Source organism: Echinops telfairi, unplaced genomic scaffold (genome assembly GCF_000313985.2).
Source record: "Echinops telfairi isolate 266 unplaced genomic scaffold, ASM31398v2 ScPeMD7_7457;HRSCAF=8495, whole genome shotgun sequence".
In the NCBI taxonomy this organism is placed as follows: domain Eukaryota; kingdom Metazoa; phylum Chordata; class Mammalia; order Afrosoricida; family Tenrecidae; genus Echinops; species Echinops telfairi.
In genome coordinates this window covers 7,024,650-7,046,956 of record NW_022111357.1, presented here as the reverse complement: position 1 = coordinate 7,046,956, position 22,307 = coordinate 7,024,650, and the positions used below count along the sequence as shown (strand labels likewise).

General features: G+C 55.3%; 1 protein-coding gene across 1 annotated transcript in view; it reads right to left on the bottom strand.

The window, feature by feature from the left end:
• Window positions 1-13,416: 13,416 nt before the first annotated feature.
• GRIK3 (glutamate ionotropic receptor kainate type subunit 3) overlaps window positions 13,417-22,307 on the bottom strand; it is a 243,833-nt gene continuing 234,942 nt past the window's right edge. Inside the window, exons 14-16 of the mRNA XM_004704958.2 lie at window positions 18,052-18,274; window positions 17,331-17,581; window positions 13,417-15,371 (exon numbers count right to left, since the gene is read on the bottom strand). Coding sequence (XP_004705015.1) covers window positions 15,177-15,371; window positions 17,331-17,581; window positions 18,052-18,274 — 669 coding nt within the window. The 3' untranslated portion in view covers window positions 13,417-15,176. The remainder of the gene's footprint in view (window positions 15,372-17,330; window positions 17,582-18,051; window positions 18,275-22,307) is intronic.

Sequence of the window (22,307 nt, the reverse complement as noted above, 5' to 3'; positions counted from 1 at the left end):
GTTACAGTGTGGGAAACCCAGAGGGGAGGTTTTACCCTGCCCATAGGGTCACTATGAGTCTGAGTCAAGTCGGCGGCACTGAGCTATTTATTTTGCAGGGTGGGGGTGGGGTGCCGTTCTGCAAGCCGATGACCTGAAAAGGCCAGCATTACTCCCTCTGCTTTCTGATCCTCTGTGCCTGGGCTAGTGCGGCCCTCTTGGGAGGGCTCCGATCCTTTGTAAATAATCTTCAACCGTGGTGTCCCTGCACCACGGCAGCTGACCATGGCTGAGCTGGACTGTCTACCAGGCAGGTACAGGGAGGCTGCCAAGAGGTTGTAGGAAAATGGGAGTTAAAAAAGAAAGAAAGAAAACAAAAGACAGTGGTGGAATTTTTCATGCGAAGGTTGAAACCTCCTTGTATGAGCTCATGGGATCTCTATCCTAACCCAGCTGCTAATGCATAACAAGGGCCACTGGTGCTGCTTCTCCAAGGACCCAGCCCAGCACAGAGAGCAGGTGTTAACCAGCCCCTCCTACAGGTGAGGACACTGGAGGCGGGAAAGGCCGACGAGCATGGGGCAGAACCCAGGAGAAGAAGCCCCAGTGTCCACCACTGCACTCCCTCCCGCCCTGAGACTTGGGTGCCAGCCCACCCCCCCACCTCCAGCCCCAGGAGGTGCGCCCTGAGTTATCCTGACCTGAAGGGCCTTTAAGCGCTTCCTCCAGCACAGTTTGTTTGTTCTTTAATAGCAGTCTTATTGGCATGTCATCCATACATCAGACAATTCAATAGTTCAATCATATCAAGGAGAGGTGTACAATCATCACCACAATCAATTTTAGGACATTTTCTTGTTCCTTGTACTCATTGGTATTCATGTAATTATTATTATTTTTTAATCCTGGCAAGAATAAACAGGACGAGACATTCTCCAATTCAACCACTTCCGCATGTATAATTCAGCGTCATTGATTATACTCTTGGTGTTGTACAGCCACTGTTGCTATCCTATTCCAAATCTGGCCTAGATATTCTGGTTTTGATGACGTAGAAGAAAAGGGGCGGGGGTGCAGAGGGGGGGAGATCAATTCATCTAATTAATAAGCATTTCCGGTGGGAGAACTAAGGGTCTGAGGAGGTGGGGTTTGATAGGAAGATGCCCACACCACCACCTCCCCCCATTCGAAGCGCAATGAGCACAGAGAAAGAAGAAGCAGAGGTGTTGCAGCGCATGTGGAGAAACTGGACCCGTCCTTCACTGCCAGTGGGACAGCAGAATGGAGCAGTCACTGTGGAAGGTCACTGGGAAGGGCCTCCACAGGGCGAGCATGCAGCTGCCGTGAGACCCAGCCACCTCCATCCTAGACACCCCACAGCCCAAAGGACTGACAATGCACACACACGTACATGCATAACTAAACAAGGAGCACACTGTTGCCGTCGTCGTTGTTGTCGTTGTCAGGTGCCGGTCACTTGGCTCCAACCCACCCTTTATACAGAGCAGACTGAAACAGTGTCCGGTCCTGCGCCATCCTCACAATTGCTTTCGTGTTTGAGCCCGTGGTGGACGCCACCGTGTCAATCCATTTCGATGAGAGCTGCCCTCCCCTCTACCAAGTGTCCCCAGGCTTTACCCAGCATGCTGCCCTTCTCCAGGGCCTGGTCTTGCCTGGTGACATAGCCAAAGTACGGGAGCCGAAGTCTCTGTCTTGGCTTCTAAGGAGCACTCTGGCTGTGCTTCGTCCGAGACAGATGTTTGTTCTGTTGGCAGTCCCGGGGACTCTCAATGCTCTCTGCCAGCACCATCGTTCGCATGCACAGGCTCTTCTTCCTTCTTCCACGTCCAGCTTTCTTATGCAACGAGGTGATTGAAAATACCATGGCTTGGTTCAAGCACACCTTCGTCTTCAAAGTAACATCCTTGCTTTTCAACATGGTAAAGAGGTCCTGAACAGCAGATATACCCAATGCAATGCATTGTTCGGTCTCTTGGCTGCGGCTTCCCTGAGCACTGATTGTGGATCCAAGAAAGAGGAAACCCTTGACAACTTGTCTCCTTTGATCACGATGTGTCACCTACTGGTCCAGTTGTGAGGACTTGGGTTTTCTTCACACTGAGTTGCCCTCCACACTGAAGGCTGCAATTCTGGATCTCCATCAGCAAGAACTTCAAGTCCTTGCTGAGGTCATCTGCATATCGCAGGTTGTTAATAAGCCTTCCTCCAATCCTGATGCCAAGGAATACATAGTGAAGACAATTACGGTTTGCCATCGGCCATGTGGTGGTAGCTGGCTTTTAAAAGAACAGCTATATAGCTATTAATGTCCATTTGGGCAACATCCAACTGTGTCTTTTTGAAAGAAAAGCACCTCTCATTTGACTATTTCCCCTGGTGGTTTTAAAGATCCCCAAAGCAGACTCTTGAAGCACTAGACCATGGGTGGCATAGAGGTGGGTGAGACAGAAGTCATGGCTCTGGGCACAGACTCGCCATGCTTTGTCTGGCAGGCAGGCAGCGGTCATGGCTGTTGGGTCTGGTCTGCCGGCTGCTCACATGGATGGAACTGTGGGCATATGCTGGGCATGCGTTGCTTCATCCCTGCTCACTTGCTCTCACCCCGCTCCTGCTGCTACCCTCTCAGCTGCCACCACTGCCACGGCCCATTCCTCCAGCCTCTGCCAGCCGCTCTGGCAGCCTAGCAACGGTGGCAGCAGCCATGGGGATGAATGGAAGTGGAGTCCCATAAGGTTTTTAATATGGTATTTGCCCACCATCTCAGTCACGTAACGTCCTACTTCGCAAACCTATCGCAGACGTGAAATGACGGGTACCTGTATGTTCTTCCACCACCTAATCTGTGTCCCAGTTGTTGCCCTCAGCAACAACGAACATGGATGGTTGTGGTTTTCGAACATGTATGGTGACCCAATCTTTCATTCTCGGAGCGTCTGAGCGATGAGTAGTCATGCCAGAATTGGGTTGCTGTAGATTCCCATGGACTTTAATCAGAGGAGCCCTGGTGCTGTCGTGGTTACACATTGGGCTGCTAACTACCAGGTTAGTAGTTCGAAACCCCCAGTAGCTCTGAGGAATAAAGACAAGACTTACTACTCCCATAAATAGATACCGTCTCAGAAATTTACAGGGCTGTTCTACTCGGTCCTACAGGGTCGCTGTGAGTTGGAATCAACTGTTAAGCTTGATGAGTTTAATCGAAGGACAAGGTAGTACTAAGGGACCCCACTGTCCCAGACATATTCTTTTTCACCTCCGTGACGAACTATCGATCCATTTTCCGCTGGGCAATCCGGGTCAATCACATGGGCCACTAGGGTCACTCCCATCTTGGATCCAGAGGCAGAAAGAGCCTCAAGCACCCGGGCGGGCCGGTTTCTTAATTCCCAATCCAATGGAATCAGTGTGGTCTCCAGGTGGGAGCACTTCCCTCTTGAGAACGCAAACCTCAGGATCCAGCTTTAAATGTTCTTTTTGACGCCACACTGACACTTCCTCTTCAATTAGTCGTGCAAGGTATCCTAGAACATAGGACTGTCTGACTCAGAATGGCCCAGGCCGGTCATTTCAGCAGAGAGATTGACCTTATGCATTGCGTCTTCTTTCTGACGACTTCCAATGTTCTTCGATTCATACCTTGTAAATTCCGTGTTCAGATTATTAATGACGGTTTGCCGCTGTTTCCTCTCATTTTGAGTCGTGCCCCACCGCAGAGCGCAGGGCAGCTTTACCGTACGCAGATCGGTGCGGTCGAGTGCCTCTGAGAAGTGGTATCCGGAGTGTCTTCCCACCGAAGGGACTCCTCCTGGCACCGTGTCAGACCACGTCCCACTGCTGTTTGGAAGGGTCTCAGTAGGTGAGTTGGCAGGTCATCCTTCCTAGACTTCGTTTGGAAGCTTTGCGGAAACGTGTCCGTCCACCAGGCATGACCGTACTGGTAGTTAAAATACTGGAGCATCATGGCCACCACGTGCAAGGCACTACAGCATGACAGGCACGTGGTGGGGAAACATGACAAAGGAATTGCATGAGCGTGGGCCCCCTGTCACACTTGATTTGTTGTGAAGTGAGGATTGTTTGTGTGTTTGTTTTTGCTGTGAAGCAATGCTGTGTGGGATACCCCGATGGTGGGCGGATAAGACAGTCTCCAAGTCCCCGGGTGGCTGTGTTGGCAGAAACATACAGCACAGAGAAAGCAAGTCCAGAGTCAGTGTACTCCACCGAGAGCAAAACACTACTCTTCCCATGATAGACGGTGTCCGGTGTCATCCTGTCACCCAGCTGCCAGCAGATGGTCCCTAGGAATGGTGCTGTATAATGGAGTCAGTGCTATCTCAGTGGCTGACAGCTTGGACCGTTGGTAGGGGCGATAGCAAAGTCAGCCTCAGCGAGTGGCTGGCTGTGTTTCTGAGCCCCTGCATCACTCCATCCCTCCACCATGGCCGCTTTGCTCACGAGCCCATTGGGCAATGACAGGGGTAGTTGGAGAGGGCATGCTTCATTTCTGCAGGGATTGGCCAACTATTCATTTGATCGTTAAAATCCTCCTCTGCCGGTCACTTTGTGGTGAACATTCACATGCGACAAATACCTCCACTTCTTTGGCTCCTTCAGAGAGGTCTCTCCACATACCTCTTCCCCAGACCTCCTTGTCACCAGTGTCCCGGTCATGTTCCTTCCAAGTCCCTGACCATCCAGCCAAACCATGGGGCACTGCCTAGGAATTAGCATGCAATCAATGTCGGCTCATCTCTCCTTCCAAGCAAACTGGGCAGCCAGGCCCACTGCTCACAGTTCTGCCCACCAGAAGGACTGCTTTCCAGCACTCTTCCCCAGGGAGGTCCCAGGGAGGGGCCTCCCACTGGTCGCTTCCCTGTCTCTTTCATTTGGAGATGAACCTGTTTGTCACTAAAGACCCCAAGTCCATTTCAATTTTACTTTTCCTCCCTTTTTTCCCCGTTCCTTTTCTTCCTTTTAAGCCATCCAGATGACTATTTCGGTTTGCAGGATAAAAAAATCTGGAGGAATTTTTTAAAAAGAAATATACTATATCTATATTTACACAGCTCATCCTAAGACATGAAATCAAGAACAGTATCCTGTTAAACCCTCCAGAGATGTGGTTCTTAACCCCCATCCTTTCTCCCTCCCTCCCCAGTGACCTATCCCTCCCCTCTTCCTACTCCCACCCCTGTCCCTGGCCTGCATGGAGTCAGCCAAGTCTTGTCTGTGGGCATCTTTGCTTTTCCACGTAGCCATGGCGCTCTTCAATACTCGCCTTGGTAGGACCGGCAGTTTGCTCAGCATCTTGTTCTCTAGATTTGCCCACGCCTTGTGGGGCTTAAGAGCACTGTTGTTGTTTCTGGTTTTCTTTGACTGGAATCAGCATTCCATGGTGTGAATGTACCAGCGCTTGTTTTCTGTTCCTCTATCATCGGGGCTTCGGGTGATGTCCGTGTTTTTCCTGCTATGTCTCTGTCCACTTCTGAGCGGTGCCTGCCTATTGTGTAGAACCATCTCTAAACCGGGCACAGGCCCTCTCTTCCCCAGCCAACTGCTCCTCAGGAGGCCATAGGTACACAGTGGGAGGAAAGTAAGCATTCAGGAGTGGCGGCATTTGGGCCATTTCACCGTGTAATTTATTCATAGCTTCAAGCCTGATCTTGCATATACCGCTTCTATTTAAGAATGGGGTTTTGGGCTACATGGCTGACCCGAGGTTCTCTGGATGGGCAGCTCAGGCCACGTAGTAACCTGCTTGGTCTAGACGAAGGCCTAGTAACAAGCTAAACACTGCTTTCCTAAAGGAAAGTGGTTACCTGCTGAAGGTGCCAGAGCTTTGCTGTCAGCTCTGAAGACTCTCTGCTAGGATTCACCAACAGAGACCTGTGAAAGACTCTCAATAGCATCTCACCTGCTGCTGACACCTCAAACACCATTGGATCAACTGGTCCACATGGCCCGAGAGGAGGGCAGGTTGCACAGTTTCTGAGTCACTTGATAAATAGGTCGGAGTAGTGTAGCATCCAAAGGAGGGATATGTTGCCTCCTAAGCCCCAAAACATCCACCAAATGTTATACTCCTTTGTCGCTATAGGCAGGGTCAGATCTAACAACTTTCTAAGGGCTGTCTCAAGGTGTTCTATACTAGTGGACCCCTAAGAAGCTTCCCTCAGATGCAAGGGCCCCGAATTTTTGTCAGATTATTTTCCCATCCTCTGGTGCAAAAATATCTTATCACTAAGTCCAGAATCATTGATACTTCTTTACTGTTAAACCCAATCAGCTGTCCCTGGGGACTAAATGGTGCCATCGAGCTGGGGAGGGGATGAACCTGGAAGTAGGGCAGTGTAGATGTGCTGGTAGCCTGGCCTGTTGAAGGCAAACTGCTTTTGGTGTTGGCTTGAAATCAGAATTAAGAAAAAAAATATTGGCTGGGTCAATAGCAGCACACCAGGTGCCAGGAGATGTTTTAATTGACTCCAGCAGAGGGTCCCTGCTGCACCTTAATTTAAGGGGTCGTAGGTCTGTAAACTAGCTTAAGTCTGGGGATTGATGGAGATTGATTACTCTAATCTGGAGATTCAAGTTAGACTATCATTCTAAACATCATATCTAAACTATCAACTCAAAATTATTCTGCTTGTACAAACTAAATAAATATTTAGGTTTCCCATCTATTTCTTTTCAGGGGGGACTATGACTAAGTAAATGCCCTAAATCCATATATCTTGGACTATTCTGATTACGGTTTTAACTCTCCTATTAATGGTCACCATGTCCACCTTGGCTTTGTCAGTGAAGTACTATGATTTGGCCCTACCGCCACAGGATTTGACCCATAATGTCCCTATGGTGACCCTACAGGTACCCTATAGGATGGGGTAGCACTGCTCTTGTGGGTTTCTGAGACTGTAACTCTTTATGGGAGTAGAAAGCCTCATCTTTCTCCCATAGAGCAGCTGGGTCAGAATCAACTCGATGGTACTGAGTCATTTTGAGACCACAGAGTCCCATCAGCTCCATGTCCTCGCTGTCAAATCTGAGTTATAAAAAACAGCAATCCCAGGAGTCTTGAAGGAGGGTGGAGCCCCTTCTAAATGTGTTCCTCACCGGCGTGGTAAGGGCTGTGTCCTATGGGCCCTCCAAGGTGGGTCTCTTGGTTCAGTCCTGTAGATCCACTCTACATGCCAATCTTCCCAAACCGTTGGCTATCTTTTTCTGCAGGGTGCTCAGGTCTGGCATTTCGACTTGATTTAGCGTAGGCCGTGGCTAAATCCACGCTCAGGGAATCCGCCACATATCCTTTTCTAGCTTCTTGAGCGGTAGCATTGTGTGAAGAATGTGCGCTTTGTGGGCCCACATCAATAAACTCGGTCTGAGCCAACTTGGAAAGTCAGGGCAAGAGCTGTGTTGGGGTCTGAGGTGAGACTGCAGAGCTGAAAACAGCTAAACGGAGGAAATAGCCTGAACGAACGTCACGTCACTGGAAAAACAAAAAAATACACACACGGTTGTTAGGTGCCGTCGGGTTCATTCCCACTCCTGCTTACCCAACGTCCAGTAGAGCCAAGCCCAGCCCAGTCCTGCACCGTCCTTAGTCCTCGCTGTGCTTGAGCCCAGTGCTGTAGCCGCGGCTGTCGGCCCCTCTCACCGAGAGTCTTCCTCCCTTTGGCTGACCCTCTCTGCCTTACCAACCATGTCCCTTCCCGAGCCGGGTCCTCCTGAGCCTGTTATCAGGAGGAGGATGCTAGCCAATGCAGATGAGGCGAAGCCTCGCCAGCCTCAACTCTAAGGAGCATTCTGGCTGCATGTCCTAAAAGCGGTGCTCCAGCCCATCGTGAAGGTGGACTCTGCTTTGAGGAGGCAGCGCTTACTCTGCTGTAGTTTGGTGGCTTCTAACCTGAGGGCCACCTGCTAGCACAGGACTGGACAATGTTCCGCTGCTGCTCAGCAGGGTTCCAGTGGCCTCTTCTCTCTTCTTGGTCTCGTAGCCTGGAAGTTCCACGGAAACCTATCCATCGTGGGTGACCTCCTGGTCTTTGAAATTCTGGTGACATGGCTTCCAGCAACCCAGTAACACATAAGCCAGCACCGTATGGCAAACTGATAGACAGTGGTAATATCTATCCACTTCAGCAGTGTGTGGAAAATATGAATATCTTTCCATTCCATTTTCTCCTTGAAGCCCCCTGGAGCATGCGCGTATGTGTTGTATTTTGCTCAGCTATAAAGTAAAAGGAATCCGATTCTTGCTACAACAGGGGTGATTTCGAAAACATTATGCTGAGTGAGATAAAACACAGAGGACAAGATATTGTATGACTTCATTGATAAGAAATAGGCAAATGTAGAGAGAGAAAAAAGCTGATCAGTGGTTACCAGGGAGGCCTCCTTGCTTAGCGGAAGTGCGGTTCGTTAGTGGTGGTGGGATAATTTGGAAGAGGATAGTGGTGATGTTTACATGCTACAATGAACATAATCAGGCATGTGTCAAATTGACAAGTGTTTTAGGTTTTTACCACACACGTGCATGCACACATACACGTACACAAGAGCTTAGTGCAGTATCTCGCATGCAGGAAGTACTCAGATTAACGGCAGGTGTCCTTGGGGAATAGCTAGGGTTTGGGATGCAAATGAGTGTCCACCTATTAGATGCTTGCATGAGGTTTGGAAGACAGAGGTGAGGCAAAAGTCATCCTGCCTCCTTTGGGTTCAGCCATGGGCACGTGACAGCACCGTTCCAGCAGCCACTTCCAACTTCCTAGGTGACAGAGGGGGTCCTAAAGGTAGCAGCAGCAGATGCTGCCCGGCCCCGGAGGGCAGTTGAGGCTGTGTCTGGCCCTCACAGCGCTCAGTGAGCCTTAGAGAGTTCTTCCCGATGGGCAGGTCTGTAGTGTTCTGGATGACTTCCGGAGGTCCATGTGACCTTTACTTCCTTCTCTCCTTCATGGCTCTGCAAGTGCCTGTATTCAATCCCTCTCTGCTTAGCACACCCTGCCGAGGACCCGGATGGATGGGTTCTTTCCATCTCGACGTAGAGTTTTCTAAGTTCCAGCTTGAAAAAGCTGGGGTAAGCTCTCTGACTGGCCCAGCCAACCTCACCCACTACAGCCAAAGGGACAGTCATCCGACTGTTCATGGCAGACCCTGTCCCCTGCTGCCCCCACAGGTGTGCGGATGGAGGTGAGCCGGGGAGGGATGTGCCTGAGAGAAGGAAAGACCACCTTAAGGGCAGACCCCGTGCCCTCAGTCATCTGAGACGGGAGCTGCCCACCAGCTCAGGGATAAGCCCAGGACAGTCCTCCCTGACTTAACCCTCGAGTCCACGGGGAGAAATAGAGAGCACATCTCAAGGGGCCCTGTTTTCTAGAAACATGTCTTTATTTCAAATTTAAAACCATATTACTTCATACAGCAAACTGTGCACTTTGATAGATCACAGTGTCTTAAAAAGGAAAATAATCGGATTTGTTTGGAAATTTATGTACATCAGCCTAGAATGATTGGCAAGTAACACAGTTACTATGAAACCCAAATTGTTACAAAATGTTTACAAAAAACTATATTCATAGAAAGTCTGCATGTGCACAAAGGGCATCCCCTGAATGGCCCAGAGACCAGTGGGTGGGAACCATGTTGAGCGGGGGTGGGGGTTGTCCAGGCACTCTGGTCTGGGGTTCAGCACAGGGCCGGAAACCAAAGTCCCCATCCCAGAGGCCCGGTCAGGGGGTCGGCCCCGCAGAGGTGGGCTGGGGGCTTGGAGCACAGTGGCAGGAGGACCCGCGGGAAGCTGGTTTCCGCAGAACCAGGACAGGACTTCCCTTCAGGGGTCGGGATTCGGAGTGGGCTCTGGCCAGGGTCCTGGCGGCAGAGCCGGGGTTAGGGTGCAGATGAGCCTGACACGGGGCTGAAGCAGGGACCGGGCCCCTGACCACACAGGAGTCCACCGCAAGCCCTCTTCCCTGCACTCTCCGTGAAAGGTAGGACCGACCGCTAAGCTGTAGGACTGGACTTGTGGAGACAGACTGACCTAGGTGAGGTATGGACAGAGGGACTCACAGGTGGCACCGGCTGTGACTACAATAGGAACCTTTTTGTTGCTCTTTCACCCTTGTCACTGTCCTGCTCAAACCTCTGGTCCCTCCCTGACAGCTGGGCTCTAGGCCCAAAGGGGCTAAGCGGGGGACAGGGTGGTCTGTAGGGAGCAAAGCCCTGGCTGGCATACTTGTGTTGGCACGTCTGTACCTGGAGGCCTCAGACTCTCCCTGTGATGGGGACACAAAGTGTGGCTTGAGGTCCTGTGACAGAAGGGCCAATCACTAGGGTGTCAAGACCGTACTTGGACTTGCAGGCAACGCCTCGGGGCCACGTCTCGTCAGGGTGATTGTGGGTTCAGCACCTGTGTCTGGGTGAGACTCTGAGCTAGGCTTCACACCTGGAATGAGAGGCCTCTCTAGTCAGGTATCACTGGTGGATGCTGAACCTACCTGGCGATGAGCAGGTCCAGCTATTGATTAACCGCCCTGGGACTCACTTAAAACCCACTACCATCAAGCTGATTCCGACTCATAGCAAGACTTTAAATCTTCACAGGGGCACACAGCCTCGTTTACCTCCTGCGGAGCAGCTGGTGGGTTCCAACCTTGGACCTTTCGGTTAGCGGTCCGACGAATAACCCCCGACACCACCAGTCCCTGGGACTAGAGACAGTACCATGAGGACATTCTTCCCAGACACAGGCCTGCGATGGCCATCCCTGCCCCTCCGCAGGAGAGTGCTGGCCATACAAGGCCACTCAACTTCCCTGGCCCCACACGGCTCAGCCTCTCCTGCAGGGTATGCAGCTCTGAAGTCTGCAGGGCCTGCCCCACCCCAGGGGGCCCTTTGCCGCCCCTGCCCCAGCCCCCTCCCTCCCAGACTGGCTGATGCAGCCCCATCTCTCATTGGTCCCCACCCATATGGCTGGGTTATGTACACTCTGTGTGCAGACGTGCAGGGCGGGGTGCGTATACACATGGGCTACAGGTCATATATACACTGTGCATATATATATACAATATATATATATACCTTTTTACATTCATATATATATTATACAGAACATGAACTTTCTACCAAAAACAGCTTTGTGACATGACGTTTGGCCCCAGGGCAAATCCAGGACTGCAATGAGGGCTTGATTAGAAACGGGCATCGGGGACAGAGGGCAGGGTCCATCTGCGACAAGCAGCTGGGCCGTTCCAGCTGTGCCTACCCGGCCCCGGGATTGTGCGCCCTGGCTATAGAGGTGGGTCCCTTTCTTACACCCACCCATCGTACTGGGTCCCTTCCAGATGTTAAGTGCACCCAGCTGCTCGTCCCAGTGCCTAACTCCAGATGTTTGTGGGGACAGCTGGGCATGGCTTGAGGAGGCAACGGCTTCATGCGAGTGCAGAAGCGAGGGCATGCCCCCAAACAGCACCCCTTGACACAGGTACGGGAGGAGAGCTTGCAACTCTGCTCTCCTCCAGCTGCAGGGGTTGGGGGAGCAACTTCCAACCACGTGGAGTCTTCGTCCGGTGCTGTGAGTCCCTTCCCCTCCTGCTGGCCAGAGCTGGCAGGTCCCAGTGCCCTGGGCATGGAGGGGGTGGGCTGTGCTCTTCCAGGTGAGGCAGAGTTGTGACCGTGAGGCGGGGAGGCCCTTCCAGCTCCCAGAGATCCGAGTCTAGCTCAAGGCATTGGCCCAGCAGAGACCCTCACCGAACAGGGCCACCTGGACAGTGACAAAGCCCCCAGGGTTCCTTTATCTGTCCACAGCAGAGAAGCCAGCAATGGGTCAAAAGGAGGGGGATGGGACGGTTCACTGTCCAAGAGTTCAGGGCTTTGGGAGGAGAGGTCCCCTACTCGTTGCCCCTAAATGTGGCCAGTGAAGCAGGCTGAGGTGGCCTTTGGGGGCTGGAGGCGGGTGGCAGTGGGGGTGCTCTTCTCAGGGGATGTGGGAACAGACACAGATAGGCAAGTCCTGTCACCAGCTCCATCCACACCACCTGCCCCCAAGCTCACACCCCTCCCGGCCACAGTCCCGTGTCTCCTTGTGCTCCCATGTGCATGCATGTGCAGGAACCTCAACACACATGCACACACACCGCCGCTGCAGTCGGTTTGGAGCAGGTCTCCGCTTTCCCCTCACTGATTAATTTCCTGCGTAGCACTTGGAGGGCACTGGGGTGGGAGTGGTCACCGCCACACTTTGGACAGCGCTGGTCAGCTTTTGAAGACAGACCCAGGACGTCGGTCAGGGGTTGGACGGGAGCCACACACGCAGACAGAAGCACTGTCTTTGCCCTTGTTAGCCCTGCCACTCCCATCACCATGTCTGTCCATGTGTGCCGGGATCAGGAGCCGGCCACAGCCACGTGGCGTTCTGCACAAAGCACCCTCTGGGGTGCGGCACGAGCACAGGCGTGGGAATGTGCTATCAAATTACATGCAGCCAGGTAAGACAGGGGCTAACAAGGGCAATCGACGGGAGCACGTTGGCGATGTCTTCGTTAGAATCTTGCTAGCTGGGAATTGTGTGTGTGTGTGTGTGTGTGGGGGTTTGTTTGTTTCCCTTCCACATAGGACATTTCAGCCAGAGCAAAGGTATTACCAGTCCTGGGCCCCTTTAGTACTCTTGCCCCACTTGACCAGCCGCGCTGTGCCTACACCTGCACCAGCACGACCGTGGCCTCCTCTACAGCAGAAGTGCCATTAGAACCCAAATCCTGCCGTGCTGACCATCCCACGCCCGCTGTGAGCTGGAACCTGCATGTATTTGTTTACGTGCGCATGGGCATGCTCACACATTTCAATTGTACCTGGCTTCCCAAGCGTGACAGGCCCGGGCCCATGCTGCCTACCCTCCACTGCAGCTCACTGCGGGCTCCCAGAAGCCCCGGCCTGCCCATACACAAGGGAGCCCTCCAGAACCTCATTTTTCTCCTTCCACCTATTTGGTACTGCTTCAGGTGTTAGCTAGTCCTCGACCCCTGCCGTTCTCTGGACCAAAAGGTACGCCTTCACGCAGGCATGCATACACACGTGCACTTCCCAGAACCCCAATGTGACATGGCTTCTCCTGTTTTTACATGTATGGGACTCTGCTAACTGCCCAAATTTGCCTCCTTGGTCTCCCAATTTACACACACACACACACACACACACACACCAAACCCCAAAGGAGTCTTCTGTTATTGCTTCCTGTGTACTATCTTATACATCCAACTCGCTCTTCACCCCAGCCCCGGAAGCTTGTGAATCACACCCCCGACACACACACACACCCTTCAACACCCAGAAACTCAAGAGACATGGCTTTTCCTATCATGACGCGTGCAGGGATGAGTTGCCCGCTCTCCCTCCCCGCCCCCGCCCGTCCCACATGTGCAGCCTGGCACTGCTGTGGAGGTTTTAGGAACCACTTGGTTGGGTCCTGCAGCAGGGGGTTTGGAGGAGGGACAAAATGGACCATGCAAGCCCACTGTGGCCTTCTGGACAGCCAGATCCCCCCCACCCCCCCGCCGCTGAGAAGGTTCTCTTGGTTTAAGGTAGCTCTTCCCGAACTAGGCTCCCTAAGAGAAACAGGAGAGGGATGGCAGGGAGCAGCTGGGCACCCCTGGGCCCCTGCCCAGAAGCGGCATCATTCATCCACTACTCAAAGGCAGCCCAATGGACTTGGCCATGGGAAGCTCCACTGACCCCATCACGTTCTCTTTAAGGACACTTGGTTCCCAACCCTTCGACATCTCCTTCTTGGTCCGGTGTCTTAAAATCACCTACTTCCAGAGCATTGCAGCTCAGTGGGTGTGGCACCACCGAGCACCTGGTCTACCCCCTCACCTGCTGCTACTCCACTGTCTTCTGTAAGCCCCACAGGTCCTGGTGGCTCTGCACAAGGGCTGCAGGTGTCTCTGTGTGGGGTCTTTGGTCAATTCCCAGGAGGCAGTTTTCCCTCCCCACCCTTGGAGCCTCCGCCCCTGAGAGCTAGCGTTCTCTCCTGGACATCATCTTCAGGTTTGGCAAGTCTAGGGGCCAGTAGTTCTTTGGGCCCCCTTTGGCTTCCTCGACCTTTCCCAGGGCTGGCTCAGCTGGCTCAAGTCGTAGGGCCCTGACCCCTATTCTGGGGTGGAGCTGGGGGACCTGGCTTCCACTTCAACCCAGACAAGCCTACTCTTGTTTTGCGGAGCTGGCTGAGGGAGGCCACTGTTAAGTGGCCAGGGATGGAGAGTTGCTGATGCGTAGACAGGAAAGAACCCAAGCCCCACAGGTGGGGCTGGGTCCCCAGGAAGGGAAGCTCCATTGGCCTCGGGCCTGTGCCCTTGCCTGGGACTCCAGAGCACCTCTGCTGGGCCGAGTCTCTGGGCACCTGCTGGGAGGGGTGTAGAGGGCCCGTCCCCCTCTGGCCGGAGAGTGGAGAGAAGCTGCCGCCACCCCGTACCACTTACTCCCCTAGAGACTTCCCAGAGGGATGGCAGCGGCTGAGATGTGGGGCATGAGCATTCACCATGGCAGCCTCTGCCAGTACCGTGTCCCCCTTGCCTGACCCCACGTCCTCTCCTCTCTTCTCCGGGGCACTGGCTCTGCCTCGGACTTGCCAGGGCAGGGGCTGCCACGGTGGGGGTGGGAACCAAGGCCCCATGGCCAGGATCCTGTGAGCGGCTCCTGAGAGCTGCAATCTTCCTTCTGCCCAGTCCTTCGGCTCACACGGACAGCTCTCACGTCTTTAGGTCACCCAGGGCTGTGTCTCTGGACTCGCCATTGGGCCCACGGGAGGAGGCCCCGGACCCGGAGAAGGGGAGGCAGCGTGAGTCCTCCCTTGTTTCCTGGGGCCCCTGCAGGGCGGTGGCAGCGAGTCCTGGCTTCAGAGGCGGGTTTGGCCTGAGAGGGGGCTGTGCTTCCTTTGGCCATGGCTGTCTCAGCGGGCAGCTTCAGCAATTCATAGATGAAATGAGAGGCGAATGCCGCCACAGCAGCAGGCCTGAGGCTGCTGGTGTCCAGGTGGGGGGGCACAGGGGCTCCCAGCCCAACAGGCAGGCAGCAGCTCTGGTCCCCAAGCCGAGGGTGGGGACAGGGCACGTCCCTCCCGGATCCTTTGCTTTCCCCGCCGCCCCTCGCCTGCCCTAGGCCTGAGGTCCCTGCCTGGCCTGGGCCTAGGGGAAGACCGGGGCCAGCGATGAGCTGCACGTCATGCTGTCCTTGCCCGGGAGCCGGCGGTCGTTGAACGTGTGCATGTTGATGACGGCGTCCGTCTTGACCATCAGCGGGGGCTGGGGCTTGTGCTTGACTCGGCGCTGGCAGGTGAGGGTGAAGCGGATCTCGTCGGCCACTGTGCTGCAGAAGGAACGCTGCGAGGGGTGGGGAGCACACAGGTGAGTCCTGGCCCTGCCTCTTCAGCCAGCTCCTCCTCTTCTTCCCACGTGTCTGCCCAGCACGGTCCCCAGCCCCCATTCTTCTCCTCCATCGCAGACTGCGTTTGGATAGGAGGTTGGGATCTCAGGTAGGCAGGGCAGTGTTCTCCCCATTCTCACAGATGAGCACGGGGAGGTCTCCGAGAGGAGAAGGGCCTTATCCAAGGTTAAGAGGCAGGGCCAGGAGGCCATCTGAGCTGTGAACCGAAGGACAGGAAGGCAAGGGCAGAGTGCTCTGGGGAAAGAACTTTCTAGGTGAGTAGAACGGGGCGTGTAAGGGCCCTGGGGCAGAAGCGCCCTTGGGAAGGAGGCTGTGGAGAGATGGGAGGAAGTCAGAGAGGTGGCTGGGGGCCTGCTGAGGTAGGGCCTTTTGTTTCAGGGTGGAAGGTGGCCAGTCAGTCCCCAGAGGTTGTGCCGGCCATTGTTTCACGAGTTCCTCCCTCCCTCAAGCTGGACATTTAAGCCCCCTCCCCTTTTGTCCGTGTTATAACGAGCACGTCAACAGGCACCCTTGCTTAGAAACCACATGCGCCCTGGACTCTTCCTCAAGGCAAGGTGCGGATCTAAAAGTAGGACCTTCAAAGCGAGGGGCCACTCTAAAAGACTCTGAACGCACCGGGAAATTGCCTTCCAGCAAAGCCCCCTTGGAGACACCGGTCGGGGGGCCTGGGCTGCCCGCCTCTCCTCGTCCTGTTGCTGAGGAGTGCCAAGCTGGAGCGCTGGCTTTGCCGGGCTCCTTCCTGACCTGGCCCACTGACTGGTCTGGAGGCATTGAGGTGCATTTCCATGGCCCAATAAGACGCACCTTTGTAACGGGATCTACTGGAACCTCCTTCCACCGTGAACTGGGCTCCCTTTGAACTCGCACCCCTCTGCACCAGCCTTTCCCGTGCTGGGCCCTTCCAGACCAATTAAAACCGAAACTCTGGGACAGAGGCCAGGGCATTAACACTTAAAAAAAAGCCTCACCCTGTGATTCTCATTTGCAGTCAGAGCCCAGAGCTGCTGCCCCCGCCACACTGAATTAATCAGACAGGCTGAGCCCAGTTCTACAGCCTGCAAGCTGGGGTCGGCCCTCTTAACTCTTTCGCTTTTTTAAACTTTTGATTATGGAAATTTTCAAATATATGCAAAAGCCGAGGGAACGGCATAATGAACCCCTCTGTCACCGCCACCCGGCTTCAACAATTACCCCGGAGGGCTTGGCGTGGGTGAGGGGCTGGCTGCCGTGATCAAAGGCCACGCACGGCTGCTGTGGAAGTGACAGGGGAGAGGCCCGTGGAGGCAGGATGGCTGGCTTGGCCAAGGGCAGAGCGGCAGCCGTGGGTGAGGCGGTCAGTCGGTGCCTGGCCCTGGCAGACTGGGTGCAGAGGGCGCTAGTGGGGGACAGGAGGAGACACCATGTGGTGGCTGGTTCCCGGGGCATCCAGGCAGACTCAGGTGGCCCACTCAGGGCGGCCTCCTGGTGTGCAGCAACACGGCTGCTCTACTCGTGGCCCTGCTCCTCAGGGGCCTGCAGCGGCAGCGTGGCACTTGGCTCACAGGTTGGAAGACCAATGCTTAACTCTTTGCACCACCAGGGACTCCTGCACGTGGCACATAAACCCCAAAGCCAAGGCCCGGCCCGGGGAGTTCATCTGACTCAGGGCCACCCCTCTGAAGGGTGGAGTGGAACCGCCCCACGGGGCATTCAGGCTGTACTTGCTTGCGGAAGCAGACACGGCCACATTGTGCGGCTGGTGAGTTTGAACTGCCCAACGTTGGGTTAGCCATTGGGAGCATTCGCCGGGGGTGGGGGGTGGGGGGGTGGTCTGGGAGGCAGGGGGCATGGGAGCAGTCCGAGTCCCGCCCTCCCGATCCCTTCCCTTTCCCAACTCCCGTACACTCGTGCTCTACCTGCTCCCGCTCGGCAGTTTTGCGGAGTTTGTACACAAACTCGCCCACGGCCACCAGCACCGACAGGACGAGCCCGGCGGCCAGGACGATGAAGATGCCCCCGATCTTCTGGACGCCCAGGGCGCTGGCCTCCTTGTTCTCCTCCTCGGGGCAGCCGCTGCCCCGCCACCACTTCTCCTTCATGATGTGCAGCTTGTCCTCCTCCTGCAGCTGGAGGATGGCGATGGTGATCTTGTCCCGGTACGGAGAGCCTGCACGGGGACAGGGGCAGGGCACAATGCCGTCAGCGGCACTGGCCCCATCGGTGCCTGCCAGCCTCATCGCCCAGCTCATAACTCCACAAAAAGGGGGCTAGACAGCCGGGAGGTCCCGCTTTCCATCTACACAGGGTCTCCAGGTGAAGAGCCCGTGCTGATTTGGGTGGTGGTGGGGTCTTGCCCCCCCCAGGACCCTGGAAGGGTCAGCACAGGCGGGCTGCATCAGCAGAGCTGGGGTGACGGTCAGCAGGCACGCTTTCTGAGAAGGGTCTCTCCCTCCCTCACTGGGTGTCCAGTTCCCATCTGCTTCATCGCAGGCTGACCCCACCAGGTCATTGACTCCATTGTGCCAGTGAGTGAGACTGCGTGGAAGGTGCACGGCCAGGCAGCTGGAGGTTGTGTATGCAGGCACGGATGTGGGGGACTCGCCCCCCTCCCTCCACCTCCCCCTGCCCCGCGCTCACCCATGGGCGTGCCAATGCCGTAGCCCTTGGAGTCGATGAGGCCCCCGATCTGGGTGAGGTTGCAGTTCCTCTGGGTGACGTACTCGATGGCCGTGGATTCCATGAGCAGGGCGTAGTCGGCCGTCAGGGCCCTCTGGATGCCCTCCTCGCTGTTCTTCACCAGCGCCGAGGGCCTGCTGCTCATGAAGGCCCACATCTTCTCGAAGGTGGAGATCTTGGACTTCTGGGCCGTGGAGGGAGGAGGCACTCACACACGGCTAACGGGCACCCTGTCCCCCACCCCACCCCCAGAGAGGGGGGAGGCCACCAACCTCCGTCCACGGCCCTCAAAGCAAGGCAGGGCACCGACCCCCTGCACAGATGTACAAAGGGCGTCTCCGGAGGACAGCCCCCTGCCCCACACAGCCTGGTAGACAAGGAAGCGGGGCTGCCTGTTCAGGTCCACCCAAGCGGGGTGGGCGGGCTCTCTGGTCATACAGGCATGGTTTTCAGACTAACAAAAAAAAGAATACTTTTTCCTTCACAATGCTTTCACTGTGCTCAGGCCTGGTGCCAAGTGCTTTATCTGTATCTGCTCCTTGATTCTTCACGGCTATCGCAGAAGCCCATGTTACAGACGGGCAAACAGAGGTCTGGCTAGGTAACTGGCTAGGGTTACCCAGGCCCTAGGAGGCAAAGCCAGGCTTCAACCCAACCTTGGGCTGCCTGGCTCAAGTCCTTGTTCCAACCAGGCACCATCTGCAGGGGTGAGAGGGAGCGGGGAGATTGAGGAGGGTATACTATGCAGGTTCAGCCCCCCTCCCCGACATCCATCACACAGCCCCTCTTGCATTTCAGCAGGCTTTTGGGGAGCACTGCTGTCTGGAGGAAGGATTTCTGTCCATGACACTGAGAAAGCAGGGTGGGAACTGTAGAGGGGAATGTTAGAGCAAGTGGGTTTCAAGCCCTTCCCCACGGTGGCCCAGAGCTTAGGGCCTGAGACTGGACCTGCTGCTTGGAGGACCCAGCACCCAAGACCAGGGTGATGCTGCTGTGCGTGGCTGGGAGATGAGACAGGGAGCTGGGGCCAGGGAAGCAGGGGGCTGGGGTTGACCCGAGGAGACTGGGTGGGGCCGGGTGTGTGGGGCTCAGGAGTATTCCTGGGAACTTCAGGCTTGCCTGTGGCCTGTACGCGGGAGTGGGACGGCTGCCCTGGGCCTCAGAGGGGCGGGTCTCTGCAGGCCCAGTGTCCTGGCTGTGCCTGCCTGTGATATCAGTCTGTCTGACCGACACTGGGACAGGCTCCAGTGTGTGTGACATTATGGATTTGTGCCAACAGGCTGGGGGCAGGGAGGCCGGGGAAAGCTCATTCCTCCCCCTCGCTGGGTACTCCTCAGTCCCGGAAAGGATGGCTGTTTGCGAAGCAGGGTCCTGGAGACCCCAGCACACCTGAGGGTCTGGCCAAGGCCACAGGGGCAGCAGACAAGCTCCCCACTTGGAATCCCAGCTTGTAATTAGCTGAAGAACCAGGAATGCCTTCGGTAGGCACCAGACCTGGGAGCCTTCTTGAATGAGCCACCAATCCCGCCTGGACATCTACCTGTGTGCCAAAGCCACAGGCTCATGACTGCTTGAAGCTTGCCGGTCTCGACAGGCTACTGTTCAGTCTTCTTGTGCTTCCGTTCTTCAGACACGCTCTTGGCTAGCAGCTCTTCCCCATAAGCCTTCGATGCTCCCTAGACTGACTAGCCGCTCAGCGAGTCCTCTGAGGTTCTCTGCTGCCCGGGGATACTTCCGTTTCCACCTGTCACCCCAGGCATCTCCTGCTCCCTCCACAGTGGGAGGTGCACACTCTCAGCCCCAACTTCTCTCCCCCTCTGTGCTCTGGGACCCTCCTCCTCCCATCCTCTCATTCTCTCGGGGGCAGGCTGCTTCTAAAGGGCTCCTGATGGCCCCACCTCTTGATAGCCATGTCCTTGCGTGTGGGGCCGGACCTCAGGACCCGCTTTGAACTCCCCCTAAAAGACCCGGGGTTCCACCACCAAGATTCGGGTACAAGTGATTGTGATTCTCATCTCACCGGCTGGATCTGGCAAGGGCCAGCTGCCCTGCTGGGCACTGTCCCCTGGGGAGCTCTGTGTGGAGAGGAACAGAGGGGGTCTCGGCTCAGAGTTAGTGAGGAACTGAATACTCGGCCTAACCATTCCAGAGCTTGGGATCGGACCCTCTTCCAATCAGAGCCCGGGGGTCCCTGCAGCCCCGCAGCACATGGCTGTCCCCAGTGAGGGGCCCAGAGCCAAGTCACCCTGAGGCAATAAATGGGGTAGTGTTCAAGCACAAAACCTGAAGTAATGGGTTATACAGCAATAGATGACTAATACACTCTCCCACCCACAGACTCCGTACACGACTTCCGTTCCTGATTCAGTGGCTTCTCAGACAATCACCAGCTACAGCCATCCCTAAAACAGCCGCTCCAGCCCCAAACCGCTGACACCCATGCTTCCCGGATGCTTCCCCACCCTGGGGTCTGTAGCCCAAACATCATTTCTCTCTTGTCCCTCCTGCTCACCAAAGCCCCCCCTTCCACTAGCACTCAGGGCCTAGTTACCAAGACCTGGGTCCCCGCCATCAGTCTGCAGCCACCATTCCAGGTGACTGCCCCACTCACCTAGGGCTCCAGCACCACCTGCCTGGCCTGAGCCACAGGGAGCCTTGACCTGCCCGGCTACAGGACCAGCCACCAATCGAGGGATGGCACCGCTGGGAGCAGCCAACACAGGGCAACGTGCCAGAACGGGATGCTTTTTTCTCAACAAAATTGGCAATTCCAGCCTTTTCAAAGAAGTAAATTGATTTTCTCCGACTGAAGATACTTCATCTTGAGAATTTAACATTTCTGTACAAAAGCATAGCTAGGGATATATATATACCCCAAGGGCGCAGGGTCCCAGGGACCAGCGGACCAGTCCTGAAGGCTGGCGAGCTGGGTGTGGGGAGGGCTCAGAACTGCTCAGCTCGACCCTGTTGGCCTCGCAGGAGGCCACAGCGTCCACATTTCCAAGGAGCTGGAAATCTGAATGCTTGTAAGTACATAGTCCTTCCCCCTTAAAAACGCTGGCAATGAGTTAAGAAACAGGTATTCACAAGCCACGCGTGGTCCCCAGGATGCCTGTGGGCTGCACAATCAACATGCAAACTGTTAACATTGAAGGCACCAGTTGTCTGCTCCAGGGGTCGGTGGAGGTTGTCAACTTGCATCATCTCCTGTAATGACCCGAATGCCGCTCTGAAGTGGGCACTCTGAGTATACCCATTTTTCGGATGAGACTATTAAGGCACAGGGAGGTTCTCGGGAATTTGCTAGCCTAGAGGAATGGCCCCATTGTCTCTGGCCCTAGGCCTGCTCCCTGCCTGCCCTGTCTGCTCCTCTTTTTCTCTCCTGGGCTCCCAGCCTCCCTCAGAAGTGCTTTGCTCTGCACAGGCAGGCAGCCACCCCGGGTGGGGAACACCGGGAGACCCAGTGCTGAGGGTCCTGGAAGAAGGGGGCTTCCTGAAGTGTCCTTTGGCTGGCCCTGCTCCAATGTGCTCCTGTCGAGCCCTCTACATCAGGAGGGGGCTTTGGGGCAGCAGCCAGAGAGTCCTGCCTGCTTCCTCATCTTAACCAGCCGATTGCAGGGGCGTTCAGAGTGGAAAGCCTTTGAGGTCAGCGCAACCCTCACTTCCTGCCTGGCACTGAGCTAGCCTCTGCCCCCAGACCCACTGTGCCCACCGAATCCTCTTGCTGATGTCTGCAGTGTAGATGCCCACATCTCTCCTGTACTGTACTGAGTTACGTAGGTAAGCACACTGGGGTTCAGTGCATACCTAGCCAAGCACCGTGCCAGGCTTGGAACCTAGGCTGCCTGATTTGAAATCAGAGGCATAACCCCGAGTTCAGCCCGGTTTCTGCATTCCCAGCCTCCCACCCCTGCTGGCATACTGGGTTCTGCATTGGGTTGTAACAGCAAAGTCAGCAGTTTGAACCCACCAGCCGCTCCAAGGGAGAAAGATGAGGCTTTCTGCTCCCGCTCCAAGGGAGAAAGATGAGGCTTTCTGCTCCCATGAAGAATCACACCTTGGAAACCCACAGGGGCAGTTCGACTGTGTCCTGTAGGGTTGCTTTGAGTCGGCATTAACTCAATGGTGGTGAGAGACCCCCGCTTCTGCGAGAGGTTAGGGCCAACCCTCTAGGCGGCCGCATCATTCCACAGGTGGAAGAGGTGAACTGCGGGTGT